Source organism: Crocodylus porosus, unplaced genomic scaffold (genome assembly GCF_001723895.1).
Source record: "Crocodylus porosus isolate Cpor-Errol unplaced genomic scaffold, CroPor_comp1, whole genome shotgun sequence".
NCBI lineage: Eukaryota > Metazoa > Chordata > Crocodylia > Crocodylidae > Crocodylus > Crocodylus porosus.
Window position 1 is genome coordinate 350049 of NW_017728903.1, and position 22142 is coordinate 372190.

Genomic DNA, 22142 nt, shown 5'->3' on the forward strand with positions numbered 1-22142 from the left:
CCGGGGACATCAAGGGCTGTTGGGGGCGGTTGCCTGGCAACGCAGACGTTTTCCCCCTTTCTCTCGCTTCCGGTGCGCCACTTCTGCTTCCCTTTTTCTCCCCGAGCCCGGCTCTCTCGCAGGAAGCCTGGTTGAGGGCATTTTTTTCTTCCCCCGACTTCCGGTTGCCACCGCAGAAACTCTCCCCGACTTCCGCTTGGCCGGGTGCGCCGTGCTGCGTCCCCCCCGCTCCCCGCCCCGCGTTCCGGCCCCGGCCCCTCCCTGCCGCCGTCCTCCCTCCCGTGCGCCGCCGCCGTCGCTATGCCCGGCTCCGCGCCCCGCCACATCTCGGTCTTCCCGTCCCCGCAGGAGCTGGGCTCCTCCCTAGCGCAGCTGGTGGCGCAGCGCGCGGCCGAGGCCGGCGGCCGCTTCTCGCTGGGGCTGTCGGGCGGGAGCCTGGTGCGGATCCTAGCGCAGGAGCTGCCCGCCGCCGCCCCGCCCGCCGGCCCCGCCGCCCCGGCGCGCTGGGTCTTGGCCTTCTGCGACGAGCGCCTCGTGCCGCCTGAGCACCCGGACAGCACCTTCGGGGCCTACAAGGTGCCGGCGCGGCGGGCGGGCGGGGGCACCGGGCCTTTGCTGGGGAAGGAGCTCCCGGGGACGGGGGGACGGAAGTTACAGATAACCCGGGATAGGTGATCAGAAACCGGTTTAAATCTGTAACCATGCAGAAGCTCCCTGCATGCAAACTGCTTTCAGAATGGCCCAAGCCGCTTTCAGATCCACCTGGATGGGTGTTGTATTGGACTGAACTGGCGGAGTTGAAATCAGTTTCAGAAACATCCGCCCCTAATCTCAGGGAGCGAGGTCTGTGAGCAGAGGGCGGGGGTTTGGTGACCCTGCGGCCCCTTCGTCAAGTGCTTCCCGAGCAGGACTTCCTGGGTGCCTGGCAGAGGGATCCTGCGTTTGCAAAGTTCGAGCTCTCTGGGGTGGGCTCAGAAGTTCAGAGAGCCCTAGGCGGGATTGATCTCAGCCACGCCGTCTTCTGTGAGCAGCGTAGTTCACATTGGCTCAGACGGGGCACGCGTCCGTCCCCCCCTTTGGTGGAGGGGGCAAACCTTAGCTTAGTTCTGCCTATTTATACTAGCCTGTGCACGCCAGGCATCTGTTCTGCTACAGGTACAGGCAGACTGGTTTCTGATCACCTATACCAGTAAAAGTGTAATGTCTGTACTGCGCCCACCCCTGTCACATTCAGCTGGTCTGTAGGCACGGCTCTGCCCTGCTTTCTCTGTGACTGATGATCGCAGCCTTGTCCTGAGCGGCAGTCCCTGCAGCGTGTGCAGCTGGATTAGTTCTCCAAGCAGCCAGCAGGGTGCTCCCAGCCTGACGAAGAGAAACTGAGGCAGGGAGAAAATGCCTAGCCTCTGGCCACACAGGGGAGCAGGGACATGGCTGCGAGAGAGCTCCATTGTGCAGTGTCTGCCATATCAAATTCTCCTTAACAAAGTCCAGGTAGGTTTGCAAGTGCCACATATCACAAAGCTCCTGAATCCAGTAACACTGAGTTAACAGCACAGTTACAGTCTCTAGCTCTTGCAGATGTTGTCCCCTGCACTAGAGCTTGGAAAGAAATGCGTGGTAGTTTTCTTGATTGGTGGGAAGGAAAAAGGCTCTTTCGTAAAACAGTATGGCTTTGTTCCTGGTTGTAATTTTGTGGGACTGGATTGTTGTTTCAGACTCATCTCCTCTCCAAGATTTCCATCCCAGAAAACCAAGTGATTACCATTAACTCTTCATTACCTGTTGAAGAGGCTGCTTCAGACTATGCTGCAAAGTTAAAAGAGGTGCAGTAATATTGTTTTGTGTGTCACTATCAAATCCGAGCTAATCAGTCACTGTGTTCTTAAAAGTCATAAATTAGAACCCATATTTGCATAGCTGTGTTGCCACTAATGATGCAAGACGTTAATTTATTTTTGGCTGCAAATACCATTTGCACTCTTGTGGCTTTTTAGTCAGTTAGGAGAATTGAATTAAATTTACTTGAGTTTTAGGTTCTAGTTTGAAGCTTTAGTGTCTGAATTAGAAATATTGTCATGAAATCTCTCTTCCCACAGATGGAAGCATGTTATGCTAAAGTGTTTTAAAAAATAAGATGCTTAATAATGTAATTTTGTAAAAAAAAAAAAAAAAAAATACATTTAAAATAAAATCTTAAATTTGGCCTTAAATTCAGTCCTTTTCTCCTAAATCTGTTTTTTCTACAATAGCCTCTTTTTCTCCCATATGACTTTGTTAATAATTTCCCCAGAAGACTCTGTAGAGAGCTTTGTGCTTTAAAACAATTGGGTTTAACAGAACTGTTCTTAAATGGACGAAATTATTGAGCTGCCAAAAGAAACTGATAAAGTTATCTTGGGATCCTAAGAATCAGCTCTTCAGGGTATACTGAACCAGCTGAACAGCCCAGACTCAGGTGTGATTTAGGCTTTTTTTTCTGTTCAGTGCCCTGGTTTACTCTTTGTTTGATTTAATTGTTCTGGGTTTGTGTTCCTTTCTGCAGGCCTTTCAAGGTGAGAATATGCCTGTCTTTGATTTGCTGATTTTGGGAGTAGGGCCAGATGGTCATACCTGCTCTCTGTTCCCAGACCATCCACTTCTACAGGTGAGATTTTTAGAGCTAGAAAGGGTATACTGTATAGTAGGATATCAATGATACATTTTACTAATGAGTCCGATGAGACATGTTATATTGTCTGCTATAGTTTTAAACTTTGTGGTTGATAGATTTATGCGTACATGCAGGTGGTTGTTCCAAGCTTCTGAGGAGCTTGGCGGTGGGATGAACAGCTGCAAAGTTGATAGTTTGAAAGGAAAGAGGGAAGGGAAGGAAAGCTGCTGGAATCTGACTCTTCTCACAGGCATTGTCCCCTTAAGTCTGCTCTTGCATTGTGATCCTTGCTGGTGCTCTGTGCCCGTGTGGAACCTCACTGAAGCCACAGGGATCTGTTTGTATGGAGTCTAGCTGACATCTGGGCGAAGGTTTTTAGTACTAATTTGTGGCGATCTGGAGCTGAGGCCTGGTACTGATCTTTAGTCTCATACAGGCTGTCATTTAGCTTGACCCCTCCCTCTGTACCATTCTGACAGACTTTCATGTTTTGCTTTTGTTTTTCCTGGCAGGAGAAAGACAAGATAGTTGCCCCTATTAGTGATTCTCCAAAGCCACCTCCTGAGCGGATAACGCTAACTCTGCCTGTTCTGAATGCTGCGCGGACTGTGGTTTTTGTTGCTACAGGGGAGAGTAAAGCTGCCATCTTAAAGGTAAGCTTTCAAAATGAAAAGTTGTAGTTCTTTTTTAAAATTAAAAGCCCAAATCTTTACCAAAATCTTCAAGTTAGTCAAAAAGGCATCTTCCATTGGAGGAATAAAAGGCTTGAATTTTTTTAGCCAGCCCTATAATGTCTGCTTGGTTTTTATGAAAATCTCATTGATCGTCTCATTGTGTGGTTTCCCCTGCATTAATAGAACTGATTAAGATAATATTCTGTTTCTTTGGACAGCGAATTTTGGAAGGTGATGAGGCGAACCCTCTCCCTGCTGCTCTTGTCCAGCCTCATACTGGGAAGCTGCACTGGTTTCTGGATGAGTCTGCAGCCAAGGAGCTGACTGTTCCCTTCGAGAAGCACTCTATCTTGTAGAACCAAACGTTCGGCTGGGTTTCAGGATCGGGATCCACTGACTGCAAGACCTGCAAAGAGCTGGCTCTGTAACATTCCAAGTCAAGGACTCCACATCTGGTCATAGTACTTGAGAGTGGCACTAAACTAATGTTGTCTTTTTTGTTTCTCTTTTTAAGCAAGTGGTACTTTGTGGAGCACTGTATAATCTCTTTGGTTGGGGAGGGAAGATATAGGGTGCTTGTATTTGATCTCTAGCTGCAACTGGAAATGCTTGGGATCGTGGAGGAGGATAGTGTGGTGCAGTCTGTCTTGTGAACGGTTCATGTGGTGTAAAGTGAATGCACAATATTAAAGATGTACATTTCAGCCATTTGGCTCTTGCTTGCTCTATCTTTGGGTAGCAGCTTCACTTAATTAGCAGCTCTAGGCATGAGCTTTCAGCCCTTATTCTTGTGAAGGAGCAGTCTTGGGATTTGGGAAGTTGTTGATTCTGGGGCTTTTAATGCTCCTTCAGGGGAAAGTACTACAGATGTCTGGGCGATGGGAGGTTTGTTTGGAAATGCAGCAAACTCCTTGGAGTTGGGGTAAATGTTATTCCCAATTTACTGGTGAACAAACTGAGTAGAGGATGGTGAAATGTTTATTTATACAAGGAATCAGAGCAAATCTGTGGCAAACTGGGAATAAAACTCAGGAATCCAAACTCCTGTTTCTGAGCTGTAAATTGAAGGTCACATATTATAGAAAAGATGTGCAAAAGCTGGACAGAAATTTGGGCAAACAGGAAGGATTGAAACCAGGTCTTTGACCCAGGACTTGTGCTTTTTGTGGGTGTATCTCTTTCCTTTTATCTGAATAGATCCAAAAGAGGGTCCTCCTAAGGGACTGGTCCAGACAAGAGTTTGCTCATCCTCCATGGATCAAATCCCCTCTCTTTTTAACAGTCAGCATTGTATAACTTCTGCCACTTCCCCAACAGTATTTTCTTTCTTGGTCTGGGATTCTTCCCAACACCACTGGATTCTGCTGCATTCATCTGCTAGTTCATAAATTCCAGCAGGATTGGGCAAAGGAAGGCTGGTTTGTGAGCTCTTCTCTTTACCCTTCTGTCAGCTTATCATTAAAAGCAGCTGTACAGAGATGCAGGTAGACTCTGGCACACTGACATCTGTGGTTCTTGCTGCTCCTTGTCTCAGAATCTCCTGACTGTTGGGGCAGCTGCAGTCTGTGTGCAGAAACAGGAAACAGATTTAGTAACACACTGCCAGGCAGAAATGCACCTGCACTTTCTTCCTAATCTGGCTGAGTAAAAGCTGGAGTTGGGAGACTTAGAAGACTGTTGTGTATGTGTTTATGCTTTCTGCATTTGTTATCAGTCTTCTTGCTTTTGTGTCACATTCATCTTTCTCTCACTTGCTGGGGGTTTATTGTGTGCTTCCCCTTGCACCTGAACTAGCCCTCCCGTTTACTGAATGCCCTATTTTGTCCTCAAAAATTGCATCCTCTGAGGGCCCCTTCCTATTGCCTCTCACTCATAGGCTCTGCAACCTCCCTTTTCTGCATTACTGTTCCAATTCTTGCCTTGATCTTGTTTAACTTAATCTGTGAGGCCCTGAGTGCATTCCACTCCTATTGACTTGCATTGGAGTGAAAGGTACACAGCATCTCCTGAGATTAGGCAATTAGAAGCACTCTTCCTTTTCAGAAACTCTTCATGCTTTCTTAAAGGACACTCCCCAGAAAGGATGCAACTGCCTGTTTCACCTTTCTTAAAAGTGCAAAACAAGACCCAAATTCCTGGTTGGGGTTTGGAATTCGTTCTGTAAATCATAATAAAAGAAAATGGCATCATGCTTATTCCTGCCTAATTCTTGAGCTCTCTGTTTTGGAATGTGAAAACAAAGAAACTAGCAAAATGCACGCATGCTCGGTGGGAATTCTGCATACAACTGTGGTTGATAACATGTTCCTTCAGACATCTGACAGATGCTTACCCTGACTCGCAACTCTTACAGGCTGGTGATTTAAATAGGTTTTGAATTACATGAGCAGTAAAAGGGTCTGGAAATAATTCCTCAAATGGAGCAAAGCAGCATGTTTGATTAGTTTTACTCCTTATATTGAGTGGTGTTTTACAGGACACTGCCAACTCTCCTTCGCTTTTGCTGTATGGTCCTGGTTTGTCTCTTGGTGATTCTGAGGCCATTTTCCCATAAGATTTTTGTATTTCATTTATGTAGTTTTCAGGTCTGTTGCTTTTCAGTAGAGTTCTGTTTGGCTTTTCAACTGATGAATGCTCCAGCTCAGAGAGAGCAGAGCATTTCCTCTTTCTACATATCCTGGGGTGAGGTCATTTGGTCATTGGAAACTGCGTGATGCACAACATTAAAAGTAGAAGATCACGTAGTTCAATTTAATCCGGAGAAGCAGAAACTCTGCAAAGGAACTGAGAACTGAAAACAGGTGCAAGGCAATGACCTGTACACATTGTTTCCATAAGAAACTGTCCTTAATATAAACTCTGCTTTCAAGTTCTGAAATGCTTCAAAAACATCCCAATGTCAAACACTGCTAGATTTGGTCACTGTTGCTTGGTTTGCAAATGAAATTGCCTCTGGCTTTCAATTCTTGTGGAGAGATTCCTTTAATTCATTGTGGGATGTCCTGCACTGCTGGTGGTCAGGATTGTGGAGGGAGCAAGAGGGAGTTGTAAGTAAGCTATGGGCACCTGTGATTAAAATCTTGGAGCAGATTACATCACACCCAATGACTTTCTAGTCTGGATGTCCCCAGCCACCATAAATCCCAACTCCAGTGCAGTGGGACTTGGTGAAAGAGAAATCCTTTTTTCCTTCCTCTGCACAGGTGAGGTTGCTGTAAGCAGAACTTTTTCTAGGTGAGAAATTGCACCTTGCAGTATATTGAAACAATTTGGTATTTTTATTCTTCAGTGTAAAGTTCCATTGTGCCCAAAATTATGGCAGAGTTGTTCCACTCTATTTAATAATGAATAGAGCTATTGACATAGTTATATCAGCCATGACCACACACAGACCCTCTCAGGATTAACAACAACACAACAATCCTCTAAGTGGCTTAAACCTTTTCTTAACATTTGTGTCTAAGGTACGGGTGTGGGGCTTGCAGTGCTGCTGTCTCTTTAAGACCTGCTTGTGTGTAGGGGTGTGGGTGTAGGGGCTGCTCTGAAAGAAACATTTGAATATTTATGAGCGGAAAATCTGGAGAAGAGTATGACAGAAAGGGGCAATCCCTGCTGCAGAGCCTAACAAATTGCTCTGTGGGGCAGCTTCTTTCTGCTTAGGACCTTGGACAGGAAGCTTAGGAAACAGGCAGGATTACAGCGTGGAAGATGGGAGGGAGGTATTCCAGACCACTAGATGGAAAGCAGCGCAGGTACTTGAGAGGTAAGGAGTGGCTTTTACTTGTTACTGTTTTCAGCATCAAAGTTCATGTGTTTAATTACATAATTCAGCTGATGACTACCTGATGCCAGATAGGACTCAGAGGTTAAAGCCTGGCTGCCATTTAAGTACCAATACTCATGTTTACATCCAGCTGTTATAAGGTGCAAACATCTGTCTGCATCACTCCAGCTATGGATTGCAGGTTAGTAATTTATACAGTATTTGCTTGACTACTTAAGTTCCCATCCTGGCCTCTGCTCACCTGGACAGCAGGAGAATTTGTTTGAGCAGCTAGCTGAAATGATCTATTTTTTTAGGTCATCTTCACTATAGAACTATCAAAATCTTGGTAATCAAGGCAAGTATTCCATTTGTAGTGAAGATAACTACTAAAGTTTAATTTAATTGCATCCCCCCTGTTGTCCTGCAGCCCTTTCCTGCTGAAAATTGTTTTATGGTGTGTATTCCAGCTAATTGGAAATGTCTTATTTATATGGTATATTTTATAATGATGCTAATTTGCATTTCATTAGGACTTTATCAATCAGGGCTCCAAAGTGTATACAGGAAACTGTTCACCAGTGAGCCAGCCTGAGCAACTGGAAGTATAAGAGCTTCAGCACAGGTTTGGGACTCGGTATCCCGTGGGACCTGTGTGTTGCTGCTTCTATTGTTAGTCAGCTACAGTTTATCTCGTGCTGCCATTGACCACCATAAACCTCTCATTTACCAGTTGGCACCACAGAGGAAACAGGATGTATAGGTTACTTGCCTAACTTGGAACCAGACAGCAGAGGCCTGTCGAAGTTAAATAAGTAAAATGGTAAAAGCACTTGGAACAGGTAGCATAAGAAGATAAGGTGCCCTTGTTTCACAGTGGATTGACTGCCTGTCCTCCTGGGTCCCTGACTTAATTAGTCTGTATTTGATGAAGGAGTGCATTTGCAAATCAGCAGGCACTGTTAAGCTCAGGACCAGAGAGACTGCAGTGAAAACCCTTTAAAAATTGTTATATTGCTGGCTATACATGTACAGGGGATCTAGGACAAGTGAGAGAGCATTGTAAGAGTGGATTTGGCTGTCCTTAAGTTTTTATTAGGATTCCACTTAACACTGTAGGAAATGAGCCAGTACACTGGTGAGCTGTCACAAGCAAGCTGCACTGAACCTTGGCAAGACTTCTGTTCTTGCATTATCTCATGGGAAGTGGTGAACGGGACCAGAAGTTTAAGAAATGGTGACTTCCCAAAAGTTGCACAGGTGGAAGTGGGAAGAGCAGAAGGGGTAAGGTAAAGATCCAGTCTTGAGTACTTATTTTTCTGTGCGATTGTTGCAATGGCTTTGTCTTGTAAAGGATGTAAAAACCTTTGAGTATTTTCCTTAATAACCTCCCAGACCCTCAAGTGTGGCTCCTGAGCACCCACTTCTCAGTGCAAAGCACTGTGTCTAGGTTCATTTTTTGGGCCTCGGTACAGTGGTCTCAAGTTCTTCTCTCCTGACTATTACTGTCAACCCCCAGGGCTTGGAAGTGGGGGTAGGTTTCACTCACTTGCATCAATTAGATGCCTTGGACCTGACTTTCCCTCACCTGGCACCTTGCATTTTCCTTTTACACCTGTGCAAAGTGGTTATGTAACACACAACTGTTCTGATCTGGTGGTATTTTGCACTCTGCAAAGGGACAAACAACAGGGCCGGGTGATGGAGAATCAAGCCCACTGGTATCACAGATGAAGTCACCATTGCCAAAGTTGCTTAACAGCTGCTTGGTAGAGTGTCTGTAGCAAAAAAGATTTCAAAATCTGTTGATGACATTGCCTGTGCCACAGTTCCCACAGTATGTTACATCCATGTAAGCCTCAGTGGTACCATTAAGCTCTGTCCAAGACTCCATGCAGAAGGTAGTGCAATTGCTTGCTGCATTGCCTTCCTTTCCAGTAGCTGGCAGATTTTGCAGTGGTCAATAGGAGCACGGCTCAAACCTTGCTGTGCATGGCTGGAGAGCTGCCAGTGCTGGCTCTGAACTCACATTTGGGCTGATGGAGACATGAAACCAAATTTAGGCTTTGATTACAGCTCTCTTCCATAATAAGACGGCCTGTGGTTCAAAGACTTTGAGCTACTCAGGCAAACATTGGTGGAAAAAAAAAAAAAAGACCAGCCATTCTCTGGTTGTCTCCCTGTGAATGGCCCTGTGTGAGAGCTGGGAAATGCCTTGTTTTTAGATGCTTGTCACTTCCCCCGACTCGTTGTGTTTGAGCCACATTTTTCTCTGCCTCTTCATGAGTCTCCAGACTAAAGGGAGTGGGGTAGAGAACGTACCACAGGGAACCTTCAGAGCTCCGTACTGTGGCTGCATTGTCAGCTTCGTCTGAGCTCACAGAGGAATCCTGGCATGACATTTCGATAGCTCGGCAGCTGTTTCTGAAATCATTCCCTTGTTCTCATCTCTTTCTAGTCAGGAGAAAGAATTTATTTGGAGAAGCAGTGGCATACAGGGATCTTTTATCTTTTAATAGCATCAGACCCTTTGACATTCAGACTCCCCTCCCTCATGTTTTGCTTAGACATTTTTCACATGCTGCACCGACTGAATTTGCCTCTCATGTTGTGCAAATGCAGGCTATTTGGGAATGTGGTCTGGGGACTACAACAAGAAATGGAGACCTGGGGTCCCTGGCTTCTGTGTATGCTCTGTGGCCTAATGGAGCACAGTGCAGAACTATCTGACACAGCTCTGAAAGAGCTCCCTTGAGCCTCAGAGGCAGTCAATGCTGTTGCTGGCTAATTAGCCCTTGTTCTCAGCAGACCTACTGAGTTTGGTCAGACTGATATGCTGATGTGACTTGCTTCAGTAATGGGAGCTGTTCCTTCCTCAGCTACAGCAAGCAACCCCCAGAGTGGGCTCTGTCCTAGTGTTTGCCAGGCCTGCTCTCTACTATTGCTTTCACCTACACAAGCAGAGGGTTCCCAGCATTGGCTCTGTGTGCACTGTTTCAATCCCCCCTCTCAGGCATGTTGCTTCCCTCTCAGATTCTGGTTGTAGCTTTGCAGCAATCCTACGGTCCTGTGGTGCAGCCAGCATTGGCCTGGATTGGCACCCTTACACTGGAGTCCTCGAGGACTTGTGTTTCTACATCTGAACTTGGCAGCCTCTGTCCCTGGGGTCTATGTTAGTAATTCTAAAGCTATTTTTGGATGAGGGGAACAATGTTAATTAGACACAGATGCCTGCATCTCCTCCTTTGGGAGAGCAAGTGCTTCAAGAACTTGGCTGTCTCTATTCTTCACTCCCAGGTTGCACAGATGCCATGGTGAAGAACTTCATGCCCTATTACCAACGACAGCTTGCAGCCACTGTTCTGCAAGAGATCTCGAGGGAGTTAGACACGCAAAGCAAACCCACTCTGCAGCTGCTGCAGAGTCAAGTAAGTACCTTGCAAACATGATTACAAGGCATTGATGTCTTGGGCATAGCTGTGTTCCCCTGGAAATTTCTGTCCTTTTAGCAGTTGCTATAAGATGAATCCTACAGTGGCTGCTTCCTTGTCCTTTGCATGTTTACCGTGTAATTGGCTATTGGGGTCCGGATTACTGATTTGAACAGGAAGGACTGCTTTGTCTTTTATACCCTGGCACTGAGTGTTCAAAGGGTTAGATCCATTGTAACAGCTGAGCCATATGCACAGCTTGTACATATGGGTGTACGTGCTGAGAAGGGCAGTTTGTACCTGTATGTTCTCTCCACACACCCCTCTCTCACTGACTTGTGGGAGCCAAATGTGGGAAAAGAGAAATCACAGAGAGGTACTGTCCTATTACACTGCAGAAGGATTTTTTTCTGCTAGAGTCACTTGAACTGCTGGCTTCTCCCTGGGCTCCTGTACTTTCTAGCATCTTTCAGTACTGTAAGGACTGTCATTAATTTCTGGCATGTATTTGTATGTGCTGCCTCATCAGTCAAGTGTGAGGATATGAGCCCCAATGACCACAGCATGGGGATAGAAGCTGCTGGTTTCCATGTTGTAAGCCTTGTTCTCCTGCCACTAGGTGTCCTTGTTCAGTTGCCTCATTGATGATAATGATAATAATTGTAGTAGTGGCTGCCGTAGTTCAAGTTCAGGTCTGGGAGACATTGTGCTGGGTGCTGCACAACCAAGAGCAGCTTAATACCTCTCCCAAAAGTCTGCACTTTCACTGTTGTTTCCTGTCTTGTGTGTTCCCAGCTCTGGAAGCCACCTAACAGTCTTCTACATGAGGGATTCCTGACCCAGTATCATGAGGAGTCCCACAAGTGGAAGGAAAACTATTTCATCTTGTTGGGAGATTGCAGGCTGGAGTGCTTTGATAGTAAAGAGGTAAATGTGCTCCTTCCGTCCTCAAGTAGTTTGCAATTGTCACACAGGCCCCAAAAACGTAATATCACAGTTTGTGGGAAGAATTTTGTCCTTGAACCCTCACTGAAGGCTCATTTGTTCGTCTGTTTTATTAGGCCTGGGGGAAGGGCTGTGAGCCCAGAGAATCCACTACTTTGACTGGGTACTTGCTGGTGACCACACGGAGGGAGTACACCACACTGGTTAGCAATCTCTGCCAGGGGGTTGTAGGTAAGTCTGTCATGTTTCCTGCTGGAGACGCGTGTGACTCAGAGATAACTGCAGTCCTGCTTGTGTGTCTCAGCATTACATGAGAAAATAATACCAGTTCTCCATAGGAAGGGCTATGTATCTGACCAACGGATGCTGTCTGACTAGAGGAAAAAGAAAGTACCCCACATGTGGAACAGTCTTGTTATACATGAACAGGGGCCTCACGGCTTCTGCGGCTTCTGTGCTGCTTAGAGCTAGAAATCGCAATGTAAATGAAACGTTATGTTGATGAGGGTCAAACGCTGAGTTTTCAGGATCTCCCTGTTTATATCCGCTGCCGCCTTCCAAGTTATTTTGTCTACTTTTTTTCTCTTTAGAAAATGCCTGTATTTAGCACTGTTGGCAGGCCACAGGGCTTTGTTTGGCCAGACGAAGAAACCAGGTTTTTATAAGGAAGTGATATGAAATTAGGCACAGCTGCAGAGAGATGTTGCCAATGAAAGGAACTTAAGACAACTTCTTCTGTTCTCTTTTCAGGGGAAACTATCAGCTCTGAAAAGAAACTGCCAATGTACTCCTTAAAGTTGCATGCAGTTATAGCAATATGTTAATTGCTGATAGCTTTTTTAATTATTATTATAAAGAGTCCACACTGAAAATTGCTAACAGCAAAGGAATATTTCCAGTCTGGAAAGAGTTGTTAGGAAAGGAAGTAAGACTTTAACAGGCGCTTTCAGAACAGAACAGATTGTGTTAATGCTTGCTGTACGGGAACAATCTTGGCCATGTATAGTTTTGACATATTTTCTAGAAGATGCTAACTTAAAAAAAAAAAAAAGGACTTGCTTTAAAGCAGCTGTGCAACTCTTTGGCTGAACTTTACTGCATTTAGCTTCTGAGCAGTACTTTTTCAGCCACAACTTATGGGCCAAATCCTGACTAGTACTAATCATTTATGATTCCCTCTCTAACTTCCTTAGCTCAGCTTGTCTCAGGTCACTTGCAGAAGACAGGATTTCCTCTTGGCACTATAGTGGCAGTCTTCAGTAAGAAATACCAAGGCCACTAAGAGTTATGGGGAACATCACATATTATTTCTGGAAACAGTCAATTCAAACAGTCACTATTTGTACCTATTTTGGTACTTTTCAAGGTGATTACTCCCATGAAGACCGAGACGCTTTAAGTGACCCACCAACAGAGTTTCTGCTCTTCCTCTACCACCCGCTCCGAAAGCATCTTTGTCTTTGCACAGACTCTGTGGAATCCCAGCATACCTGGAAATCTGCCCTTCAAGATGGGATCCGATATTGCAGTACAGGTAACACCTGAAAGTAGCAGTATCTGCCCCATTTGCAGATGTTGCCTCAGGTGCGGAGGGAGGAGTTCTAGTGACACGAGGATCATCAAAAACACAGTGAAGTCCTTTTGCTGAAGGTTTATCTATGAATAAAATGAAATGTTAGAGACCTCTGAATACTGGGTTTCTGAACAAGTAAGCGCTAGGTGCTGATGGAAGCTCCAAGATTTGAGAAACTTTTTTTTTAATACATAGCTAGATCTGAATGCACAAAGTTTATCACATTTTTTCTAACTGATTTGAGCTAGACAATACTGAGATTAACTGGTGTTTGGGATTCAGTTTTACAGAGGAGGGACACTGTGGAGGTTGAAGCATTCTTGGAAGCTGTGCGGTTTTACAGGCAAGGAAAAGGCAGCTACAAAGTTGGGGATCTTCTCTTAGGAACAGAACCAGAGGTTTGTACAGGACTGAGAATTCCAAGGCCAAAGATCTGTCGTATGCACCATGCACATAGCTGGCAAGTAGCTTTCTAAGATGACCCTTTTTTTGGGTTTAGATTCTCAGTAATGTGTTGGTGGAGGATTTGTTGCCAGTGCTGCAGTCTCAGGTCCTCCCAAATCTCAAAGGGTCAGAAAACAGGAGGAGACAGACCTGGTGTCAAGTAAGTCCATGGGGCAATACTCACCTCTGATACTGGAACACTGCCTCATTTAATTTTTTGGATACTATGACTGGGGAGACCAAGCAGAATTTATATATAAAGCTTAACTTTTTTGCCTCAGAGCAAAGATCTGTTCCACTGCCCACCCCACAATCTGTCTGCCTTTCATAATGCCTATAAAACTGTTGCCTTTGCTATAATGTATTCTGCAAAAGTAAACCAGAATATTTGGAAGGTGATAGCCATGTGATCTGCTGCTTATGGCTTCATGTGGATGAAAAAGATGATGTCCCAAGAAGTGATTATGTTGACCTTTGAGTTAGGCCAGGTGGCTCTGGATTAGTCCAATCAGTCCCAACAAACTCGGGTATTACCATATATAGGGGGAAGAAAATGGGCTAGTTAGCAGTGAGCACAGTGACCCAACAATAAACTTGCATACAATAGTACCACCCGATAATTCCCCTGAACGCTGCACATGGCTTGTAAGAAGACTCTAAATTTTCCCCTCTTCTTATCTCTCTTTTTCTTCATCTGGTCCCCACTTGGCTGGTCAGTTCCTGGAGGAAGTCTACATGCTGGTCCTCAGCCAGATTTCTAGTGAATTCTTGGATTTTCAGAAGGAGAAAGAGAAACTCCATATTCAGCTAGAGAAGAAGATTCGCCCTGACCTGGATCAAATGCTGACTTTAAAGGATCAGATATCCAGAAAACTCCAAGGTTGAAGGAAAAGTGGGCAAAGACCCAGGGCATGTGGTGTTTATTCTGTGAAAATGTAGTCTTTGCTTTGGCATTTTAACGTTCTCAATTCTATTTGAAATTCTAAAAATTGTGCAGTATTGCAGTTGGAGTAGGAATGCATTTGTTATGAAGAGTTGCTTTGAACATTGCCACAGCAATCCTCATTGCAGTGTTTATGTTTAGATCATATTGTGATGTGTGTTCTGTAGTCTTGCACTTTAGCTTAGTGAATCCAGATCAGTGTGGATTCCATTCTAGTTCTTTAGGACAAACTTAGGGATTTTGATTTTTGGCAGCTGTGGTGCAGAGTCCAGCAGAGTCCTGCTGTCGGCAGGAAGTGGAGCCTGACTTGGATTGTGTGATGGAGGAGCTCATGCATCCGATCAGCCAAGGATTTGATATGGTACGTTCACGCTTTGTGGACAGAGTTGATGAGATGATCACAGTTGTCCAGAGCTCCTCGACCTCCGCCTTGCAGAAGGAGGTATGATATGGGTGATTTTATTTGATTTATATGCTGCCCTCATGGCAGCTCAGAATAAAATACGATAAATTATAAAAACAGAAAAAAATATTAAAATAAATATTAAACAGACTCCCTAAACAGTGCCCCAAAACTTAACCCAGCCTGCCAAAAGTCTGCCCAAATAAGAGGGTCTTGTATCGTTTCCAGAAGATGTTCAGGCCTGGACTCTGATGGGCCACAAGAGGGAGAGAGTTCAAAAGCTTGAAGAGTAGCTACTGAGTGTGGCTTTCCATGTGTTTTCACCAAACAAGCTCGGTGAACACATGGTACTACCTTGCAGGAATCTCAGATGATGTTAGGGATTGTGATGGAATGTAAGGGACAAGACAGTCCCTTAGGTATGTAGGAGCCCAGCCATGTAGAGCTTTAAAAATCAAAACCAACACCTTTGAAGTGCCTCTGGAAAGTGCAGACTGTACTGTGCTCCTGGCGAAACCACCCCCCATCAGAAGGTGGGCTGCTGTGTTCTGCACCAGCTGCATCTTCTGGATGGTCCTCAAGGGCAGCCTCAGGTAAAGTCCATGGGAGTTGTCTGGGCTTGGTGGTGGCCAGATCTGAATCTGAAAGAAAATGTCCCTGACTTAAAGCTGGTAAAAGGAGGGCCTGCTTTTTCTTCATCCCCTGCATAGCACCCCACACTCTACTCTCTACACTGAGAATAGAAGCTGAATTCCACCTGTCTAACTGGCACAGGAATGCAAATAGACCACCTACTTCTGCATGCTGCCTCCAGCAGTAGCCAGCTCAGGAAGCTTCAGGTGTATTCTCCCAATTGCACTATACTCTTTCTGACTGTTTGTAAAAGCTTATATTCTGAACTGTGAAGTCAGTGTGCTCCTGTGATCCAATTGGTGCTACATCATGGTTTGACTCTTACTCCAATACCATAGATGTAGCCTGATAAAGGGAAGCAGCTTTAGAGAAAAACTTGTCTGAACTTCTCTAAAAGATTGCAGGGGGATTTTTTCTACCTATTCATGAACTGCTTTGGGGCACATACTGTGAGCAAAAGTTGGCTCCAAAGACAAGGGTCAGATCTGACATCCTTTTTGTAGTGGTTTGGAGTGAGTAACTGCTTAATCCTGACCATTCCCACATAATAATTAGCAGTTACATAGATCACTATAGACCCTGGGCACTGTTCACAACTTAACGAATTCTCCACTCCTGTGATACAGTTTCTCACACTTGGGAAAATATCCCAGAACCCTGGATTCATGCATCTCTGTTATGAGAAGGCAGAACTCTATAAAGACAGCCTGCAGGGACTGAAGGAGAGATTTAACTTCTACAGCATGACCAGTTTGGTCCTCGGAGCTCAGAACCTCATGCAGCAGGTAAGCTGGTGAAACTGAGAGGACAGACTTGGGAGAGGCCAGCATGTCATCCATAGTGAAGATGGAAGAGAGAGCTGTTCAGGTACTCCCTGTATATCTGTCTCAGAGATGGTCTATTTTTAGCTATATTTTCATGGTGTCTTTGTTCCCCTGGGCATCTGCATGATTCAAAGAGATTGCTGAGAAAACAGGTTGGGTTGCCCAGAAGGCAGGGAGAGGTGGAAATGAGCTTTGACTACAGGACTCTGAATATCCTGGATCTGCTGCTCACTTAACTGACTTGCTTTTGTAGCTGATGCAGAATTCGATCCATACGTTCCAGCAACTTTCAGAGCAACACCTGAGCATGGCAAATAACCGCAACCAGATCACTCAGGTTCTAGAAAAGGTCAAGGGTCGGGTGCTAAAGGTAAGTTTCCAGATGTTGCTTGGGATTGTCTTTTCTTGGGATCTCTCAACTGTCTTCTAACAAATTTTGCAGTTGAGGGACACTGACAGCCCTCATCCCCCTGCTTTGCTTGTGGCAAGTTAGGGTACTTCTTGGTGTCTTTGGATAATATGCCTTATTGTTATGCAGAAGCGTTGTTGTTTAGTTTTATGGATAGGTTAGACAAGGACTTGTATGGGGTGGTTTGAATAGGGTGCATTCTGCTTCGAGCAGGCGGTTGGATTAGATGACCTCTGGAGATCTCTTTTATGCTTAGATTATCATAGCACTAGGTGGCTCTTCTGCTGTGCTTGAACCCTTGATTGCTATGCTCCCCACATATCGCAGTCCCTGAGCTGTCCCAGGTGAAACAGATGCAGCAGTGTTCTGAAGAAAGCACCTCATTGCTGCACAGGTTCCTTCTTAAATGTGGTTGTGCTTGCCTTTTAGAAATTTGATTACGACAGCAGCTCTATGCGGAAGCAGTTTGCTCAAGAGTGGCTGCTTCAGATCTTCCTTCCCTTTCTACTGAAGAGCCTGGAGCCCCAGTGTAAATTGGTAAGCCTGAATCTGAAAGAGGGTGAAAGGGGCCCAGACCTCAGCTGTCACCTGATGGCACTAATACAAGCAGATTGTATTCTGTTCTTCAGAAAGTCTTTCCCCGCCCAGTAGATTTTAGTAGGCTGACAAGAGAATTCTCTTCCCAGTAGCATCTCTCTCTACAGCTTTACAGCCACACTGGTGGGCAGGACTGAAGAGAGAGGAGGCTTTAAACAACCGTACCAGGTCTTTAGTGCCAAAACTCTGTCTAAATGGATGGGAATCCATTCATTTCATATCATAACATCTGGATTATTGTGTCCAGTTTTGCCCCCCCCCCCCACTATAGGAAGGACGTGGACAAATTGGAGAGAGTCCAGTGAAATGCAATGAAAATAGTTCAGAGTCTGGGGCACATGACTTGTGAGGAGAGGCTGAAGGAACTGAGCTTATTTAGTCTTTAGTGCCAAAACTCTGTCTAAATGGATGGGAATCCATTCATTTCATATCATAACATCTGGATTACTGTGTCCAGTTTTGCCCCCCCCCCCACTATAGGAAGGACGTGGACAAATTGGAGAGAGTCCAGTGAAATGCAATGAAAATAGTTCAGAGTCTGGGGCACATGACTTGTGAGGAGAGGCTGAAGGAACTGAGCTTATTTAGTCTGCAGAAAAATAGACTGAAGGGGGATTTAATAGCAGACTTCAGTTACCTGAAGTGGGGGTCCAAAGAGGATGGACCTGGACCGTTCTCAGTGGTGCAAGACAACATGAAGAGCAATGGTCTCAAGTTGCATCAAGGGACATTTAGGTTGGATATTAGGAAAAACTTTCTCACTAGGAAGGTGGTAAAGCACTGGAATGGATTACCTAGAGGGGTGGTGGAATCTCCATCCTTGGAGGTTTTTAAGGTCTGGCTTGACAAAACTTTGGCTGGAATGATCTCATTGGGGATGGTCCTGCTTTGAGTAGAGGGTTGGACTAGATGACCTCCTGAGGTCCTTTCCAACCCTAATTTTCTATGATTCTATAACACGTATAGGCTAATGGTAATTTCCCCAACATTTTTAGCCTTTACCTCCTCCACCACCAGTCTGATGCAGTGTCTTGTATGAGGAGTCTTGAGCCTAGCTCAGTTATCCCTCCTGACTTCTGTGGAGTCTGAACTGTCTCATGTAAATACCTCCCATTTTGATTGCTAACCATGAAATCTCCACCATCCTTGTGAAGGTTATAAATAAGCATGGCATGTTATATATGTAGGGTCAGCATTAGTGACTGGATAATCAAGTTAAGTTACAGAAACTACAGAGTATCATCAGAATTAAATGCAAACGTTTATCTTCCAAAAGAGTGGGGCATGCCATATTTTGCCTCAACTTAGGTGCTGTCTGACCAAAGACTGGCCCTGACTATGTCTCTGACATGTATCTGTTACTGACTGACTTCCCTTTTTCCTACCTGCTTTGGTAGGAGCTGCCCAAATATGAAAGTTACGTGTTTGCTGACTTCAGTGACATCATAAATGTTGAAAATATTTATGAAGAAATGGTTCTTGCTATATTGATGGAGGCAATCAGCAAAGGTAAGGAAATGGATTCCCCCTTACTAGTCTGTAACAGACCAAACTCAGCCCTGTTTGGTGCTTTACTCTCTGCTAAAGAGAGGATAGATTATACTAACTAAAATGTTTACAGAAGCTAAGCTGTAATATTCTTTCTGCTGTATGGCTATTTTTAAAAAAGACATTACATAGTGAGTTTCATGTTTTCCTATTCAAAACATTTTCCAGATGTTGTTTGTGGCTAGTTCCAGGATTCCAGTGTTGAAATATCTTATTTCTGCCAATCTGCACTCTTTTTTTTTCTCTCTCCTGTTGCCTGGAGCAACAAAACTTCTCACTGGCTAGTGTGGAAATAAATCCCATTTTACAGCCATGATGTCATTGGAAGGCTGCATATTAGTTACTTTCGTGTTTTTAACATTAAATAGAAGAGCTTTTATGCTAAAGCTGCATCATTAATGTGCTCATTTTAGAGCCAAGTCTCTGGCCCATCTGCTTTTATTGGCTCCTCTGAACAAACCAGTCCCAAAGACCATTTTAAGTTTCTTAAAATCTGCTTTTGTGAAGGATGAGCCTGTTGTGGCTGTGCCATCTGACAGCCTAACTTTCCTGTTAGAAAAGAAAATGTTGAGCAGCGAGTACTCAAGCTCTATCATACAGGATAAACAAAATATCATGTAGGCATGTGTACAGGAAAAGGAGCTGCACATAGGGTTGGATGCAGTGGGAGCAAAGAGAGAGAGTGGAGGAAGATTTGGTATTTCTCTCACTTTTTACTGTTCCTTGTTTCAGCCCTGAAAAAAGCCTCCAGTCAGAACAGACACAATCTTTACAGTGACAGCTTCTCCTGTGTTCCGGACAGTGTGGACAACCTGCAGCAGGATGCAGCCTCTGAAATGAGGACAGGAGTCGAAGGTGGCAGTGCTCCATCAGACGTTGTGACCCCTATCCCCTCTCATGTCAGAGAAACTGTGTTAGATGTGCGAGAATGGGAATATGAAGGAGGCTGTGCTTGGGTTGCAAACTCTCCAAAAGATGAAGGCCAGATCTGCCTGCAGGTTTCCACAGAGGCTCTCTGTACAGCAGAAAAATCTTTGTGTGTGTTGCCTGATGACGGGAATTGGAGAAACCAGGTCTTCGGCCCAGACATGCAGAGTGCAAACAACACCGAGATGGATAACCTGAATAAAAACAAATATAATGACAAGTCATGGACCTCTTCTACAGGCACCAAAGACCTGCAAGAACCAGACTTCACAATGGAATGTTTTGCAGATAAATGTGTAGCAGAGAACTTGCGAGAGGAATGGGAGAAAGTAGATCAGGGAGGTCAGAGGCATACGGAAGATTCAGCATGTAATCTAGTTTGGAATAAAGATTTAAGACAGAATAGTAAGAATGGCACTTCTGAGAAAAAACAAATGTTTGGAGGATTAGTGCAGGACCTAGATCTCTGCATGGAATGTGGTGACTGCCCTGTGGGTGGAAATACACCCTCAGCCAGGAACCGCCCAGCATCAGAAACTGCACAGTCTGGCAAATCTTGGGACACCAACTGGCTTGAGTCCACTTCAGTGCAGGTTACAGATTTGGCCAGAGAAGCCAATAGAGAAGATGGAAATTTAACCGATGGAAGATTACATAGAACAGCAACAAGTCATGTGGCATCAATTCAATGGGAGAGAGGCAGAGCAGGAAAAAATCAGTGTGGTTGGGAAGCTAGCACAAAGATAGTGGACAAAGGTGAATCCAGCAAGGGAGAAGTTTGTAATGGACAAATGACCCATCTGTGGGCATTTCCTGTGAAAGGAACGGGAGATGTAGCTCACTCACAACAGCTGCCAGTGCGCAGTAATGAAATGATCCATGAAGAATCCTACACTCCAGAGATGCCTCCTGCAATAAATCTGGAAATTGCCAAAAATGCCCAGCAGGCATTCAAGAATCATGGGGATATGGATGGGCAGATCAAAAGCAACTCTAGTGCCCTTTTGGTCACTGGGAGCTTGAGATATGAAGATGTGCAAAGGACCGTCATCCCTGAGCCCAAAGAAGCTAGAGAGAGAGCTTGCAAGATCTCTCAGCCCCCGGAGGAGAATGAAGAGCAAATGCTACAAGTAGACTTCAGTGGGACAGATAGGACTGTGTTTCTTGAGAGCCTGTCCATAGCCATTGAAATGGAAGTATTCCAAGCAGATCTGCTAGAAATGGATCTTGAAGATAAGAAACCAGAAAAATTGTTGCCAACAGACAGCGCCTCTGAAATCTAAGTACAGAGTCAGATTTAACTGGCAATAACCAGCATGCTGCGGAGAAATAAAAAAACCTGACACATTCAGCTTTCCTGACATGAGGTGAATTCTTCACATCCCCACATCAACAAGGAATTGAGACCCCCGGGGCAAAGGAAAACATAGAGGGACTGCAGGCCATGTGGCCTTCTCATCCCATGTGCCATCACCTCTACCTGATGAGAAACTTCTGGACCTTTAGCCAGTGGCATGGTAGCTGCAGGTCGTCTGCTGGAGGATCTGTATGTAGCACTGACCAACTCTTAAGAGGAGATGCAGCTATTTTCATCCTCGGAGCTGAAAGAAGGTGAAGTTTGAGCGTGCTTCTCCAAGCAACATGAATTGAGAAGCTGAGGAACTAGAAAGGAATGGACTCCCCAAGGCATGTAATGCTCATGTTGTATGACGTACAGGCAGTCCTCGGACTTACAACACAATCGGTTCCTGAAAACTGCATCTTAAGTCGAAACATTGTAACTCAGAACCATTGTTCCCATAGGAAACAATGTTATAAATGGGGATTGGTTCCTGAACCAAGGCCTGATGCTTCATTTTCACCAAAAATAACCCAGAATTTTGTACTCAATCAACTATAGATGAATAATACAGCTATATTAACACATTTATATTGTAAATAGCAATCATATTGATTTAGGACTTCTTTGAGGTGACTTTGCTGGACTTTCTGAAGGGCTGTTAGCTGGAGTCTTCTCAGGAGTCTTGTGTGCTTTCTTAAAGAAGGTGTCCAAGCAAGTTTGGATAGATGGTCTCCAGGGACACCGCCGACGCAGTGAACTTGTTTGCTGGTGTGGTGTTGCATCAGATCGAGCATTGTAAAGTTGAAACTGATGTCAGAAACTTGAAACGCCATGTTTATAAATGTACACCCTAACTCCAAATGTTGGAAGTTGAGGACTGCCTGTATACCAGGCTGCTACCAGGGTCCCAAGCTCCCCGTCCTCTCCCTTGACCCCCTTTGTGGCTTTTCTTTCTGCTTGTGAGTGATGACGCTGGAGGTCTTTGTGGCAAGGTGTGTGCTCAGCGCGGCATTTTGTAAGCTGCTCCCATTACAAG

At 44.9% G+C, this 22142-nt stretch overlaps 2 protein-coding genes across 2 annotated transcripts; both read left to right on the top strand.

The window, feature by feature from the left end:
- Positions 1 to 280: 280 nt before the first annotated feature.
- Positions 281 to 4028, top strand: PGLS (6-phosphogluconolactonase). The gene is made up of 5 exons (XM_019556711.1): positions 281 to 576; positions 1716 to 1823; positions 2543 to 2644; positions 3163 to 3303; positions 3543 to 4028. Exons 1-5 carry the CDS (start codon positions 301 to 303, stop codon positions 3678 to 3680), a joined length of 765 nt encoding a protein of 254 aa, XP_019412256.1. The 5' UTR covers positions 281 to 300; the 3' UTR covers positions 3681 to 4028.
- Positions 4029 to 6928: 2900 nt separating this feature from the next.
- On the top strand, positions 6929 to 21540 carry FAM129C (family with sequence similarity 129 member C). Its single transcript, XM_019556712.1, has 14 exons — positions 6929 to 7087; positions 10385 to 10515; positions 11314 to 11445; positions 11580 to 11694; positions 12830 to 12997; positions 13319 to 13434; positions 13536 to 13640; positions 14198 to 14360; positions 14678 to 14865; positions 16086 to 16244; positions 16537 to 16653; positions 17122 to 17229; positions 18687 to 18798; positions 19570 to 21540. Exons 1-14 carry the CDS (start codon positions 7033 to 7035, stop codon positions 21045 to 21047), a joined length of 3147 nt encoding a protein of 1048 aa, XP_019412257.1. The 5' UTR covers positions 6929 to 7032; the 3' UTR covers positions 21048 to 21540.
- The last annotated feature ends 602 nt before the right edge of the window (positions 21541 to 22142 follow it).

Excerpts from the sequence above, each read along its gene's own strand:
- PGLS (XM_019556711.1), top strand. The coding sequence starts at position 301 with ATGCCCGGCTCCGCGCCCCGCCACATCTCGGTCTTCCCGTCCCCGCAG. Across the intron at positions 577-1,715 it reads GCACCTTCGGGGCCTACAAG|ACTCATCTCCTCTCCAAGAT; the intron begins GTGCCGGCGCGG and ends TTGTTGTTTCAG. Across the intron at positions 3,304-3,542 it reads GTAAAGCTGCCATCTTAAAG|CGAATTTTGGAAGGTGATGA; the intron begins GTAAGCTTTCAA and ends TTCTTTGGACAG.
- FAM129C (XM_019556712.1), top strand. The coding sequence starts at position 7,033 with ATGGGAGGGAGGTATTCCAGACCACTAGATGGAAAGCAGCGCAGGTAC. Across the intron at positions 12,998-13,318 it reads GATCCGATATTGCAGTACAG|TTTTACAGAGGAGGGACACT; the intron begins GTAACACCTGAA and ends TTTGGGATTCAG. Across the intron at positions 18,799-19,569 it reads GATGGAGGCAATCAGCAAAG|CCCTGAAAAAAGCCTCCAGT; the intron begins GTAAGGAAATGG and ends TCCTTGTTTCAG.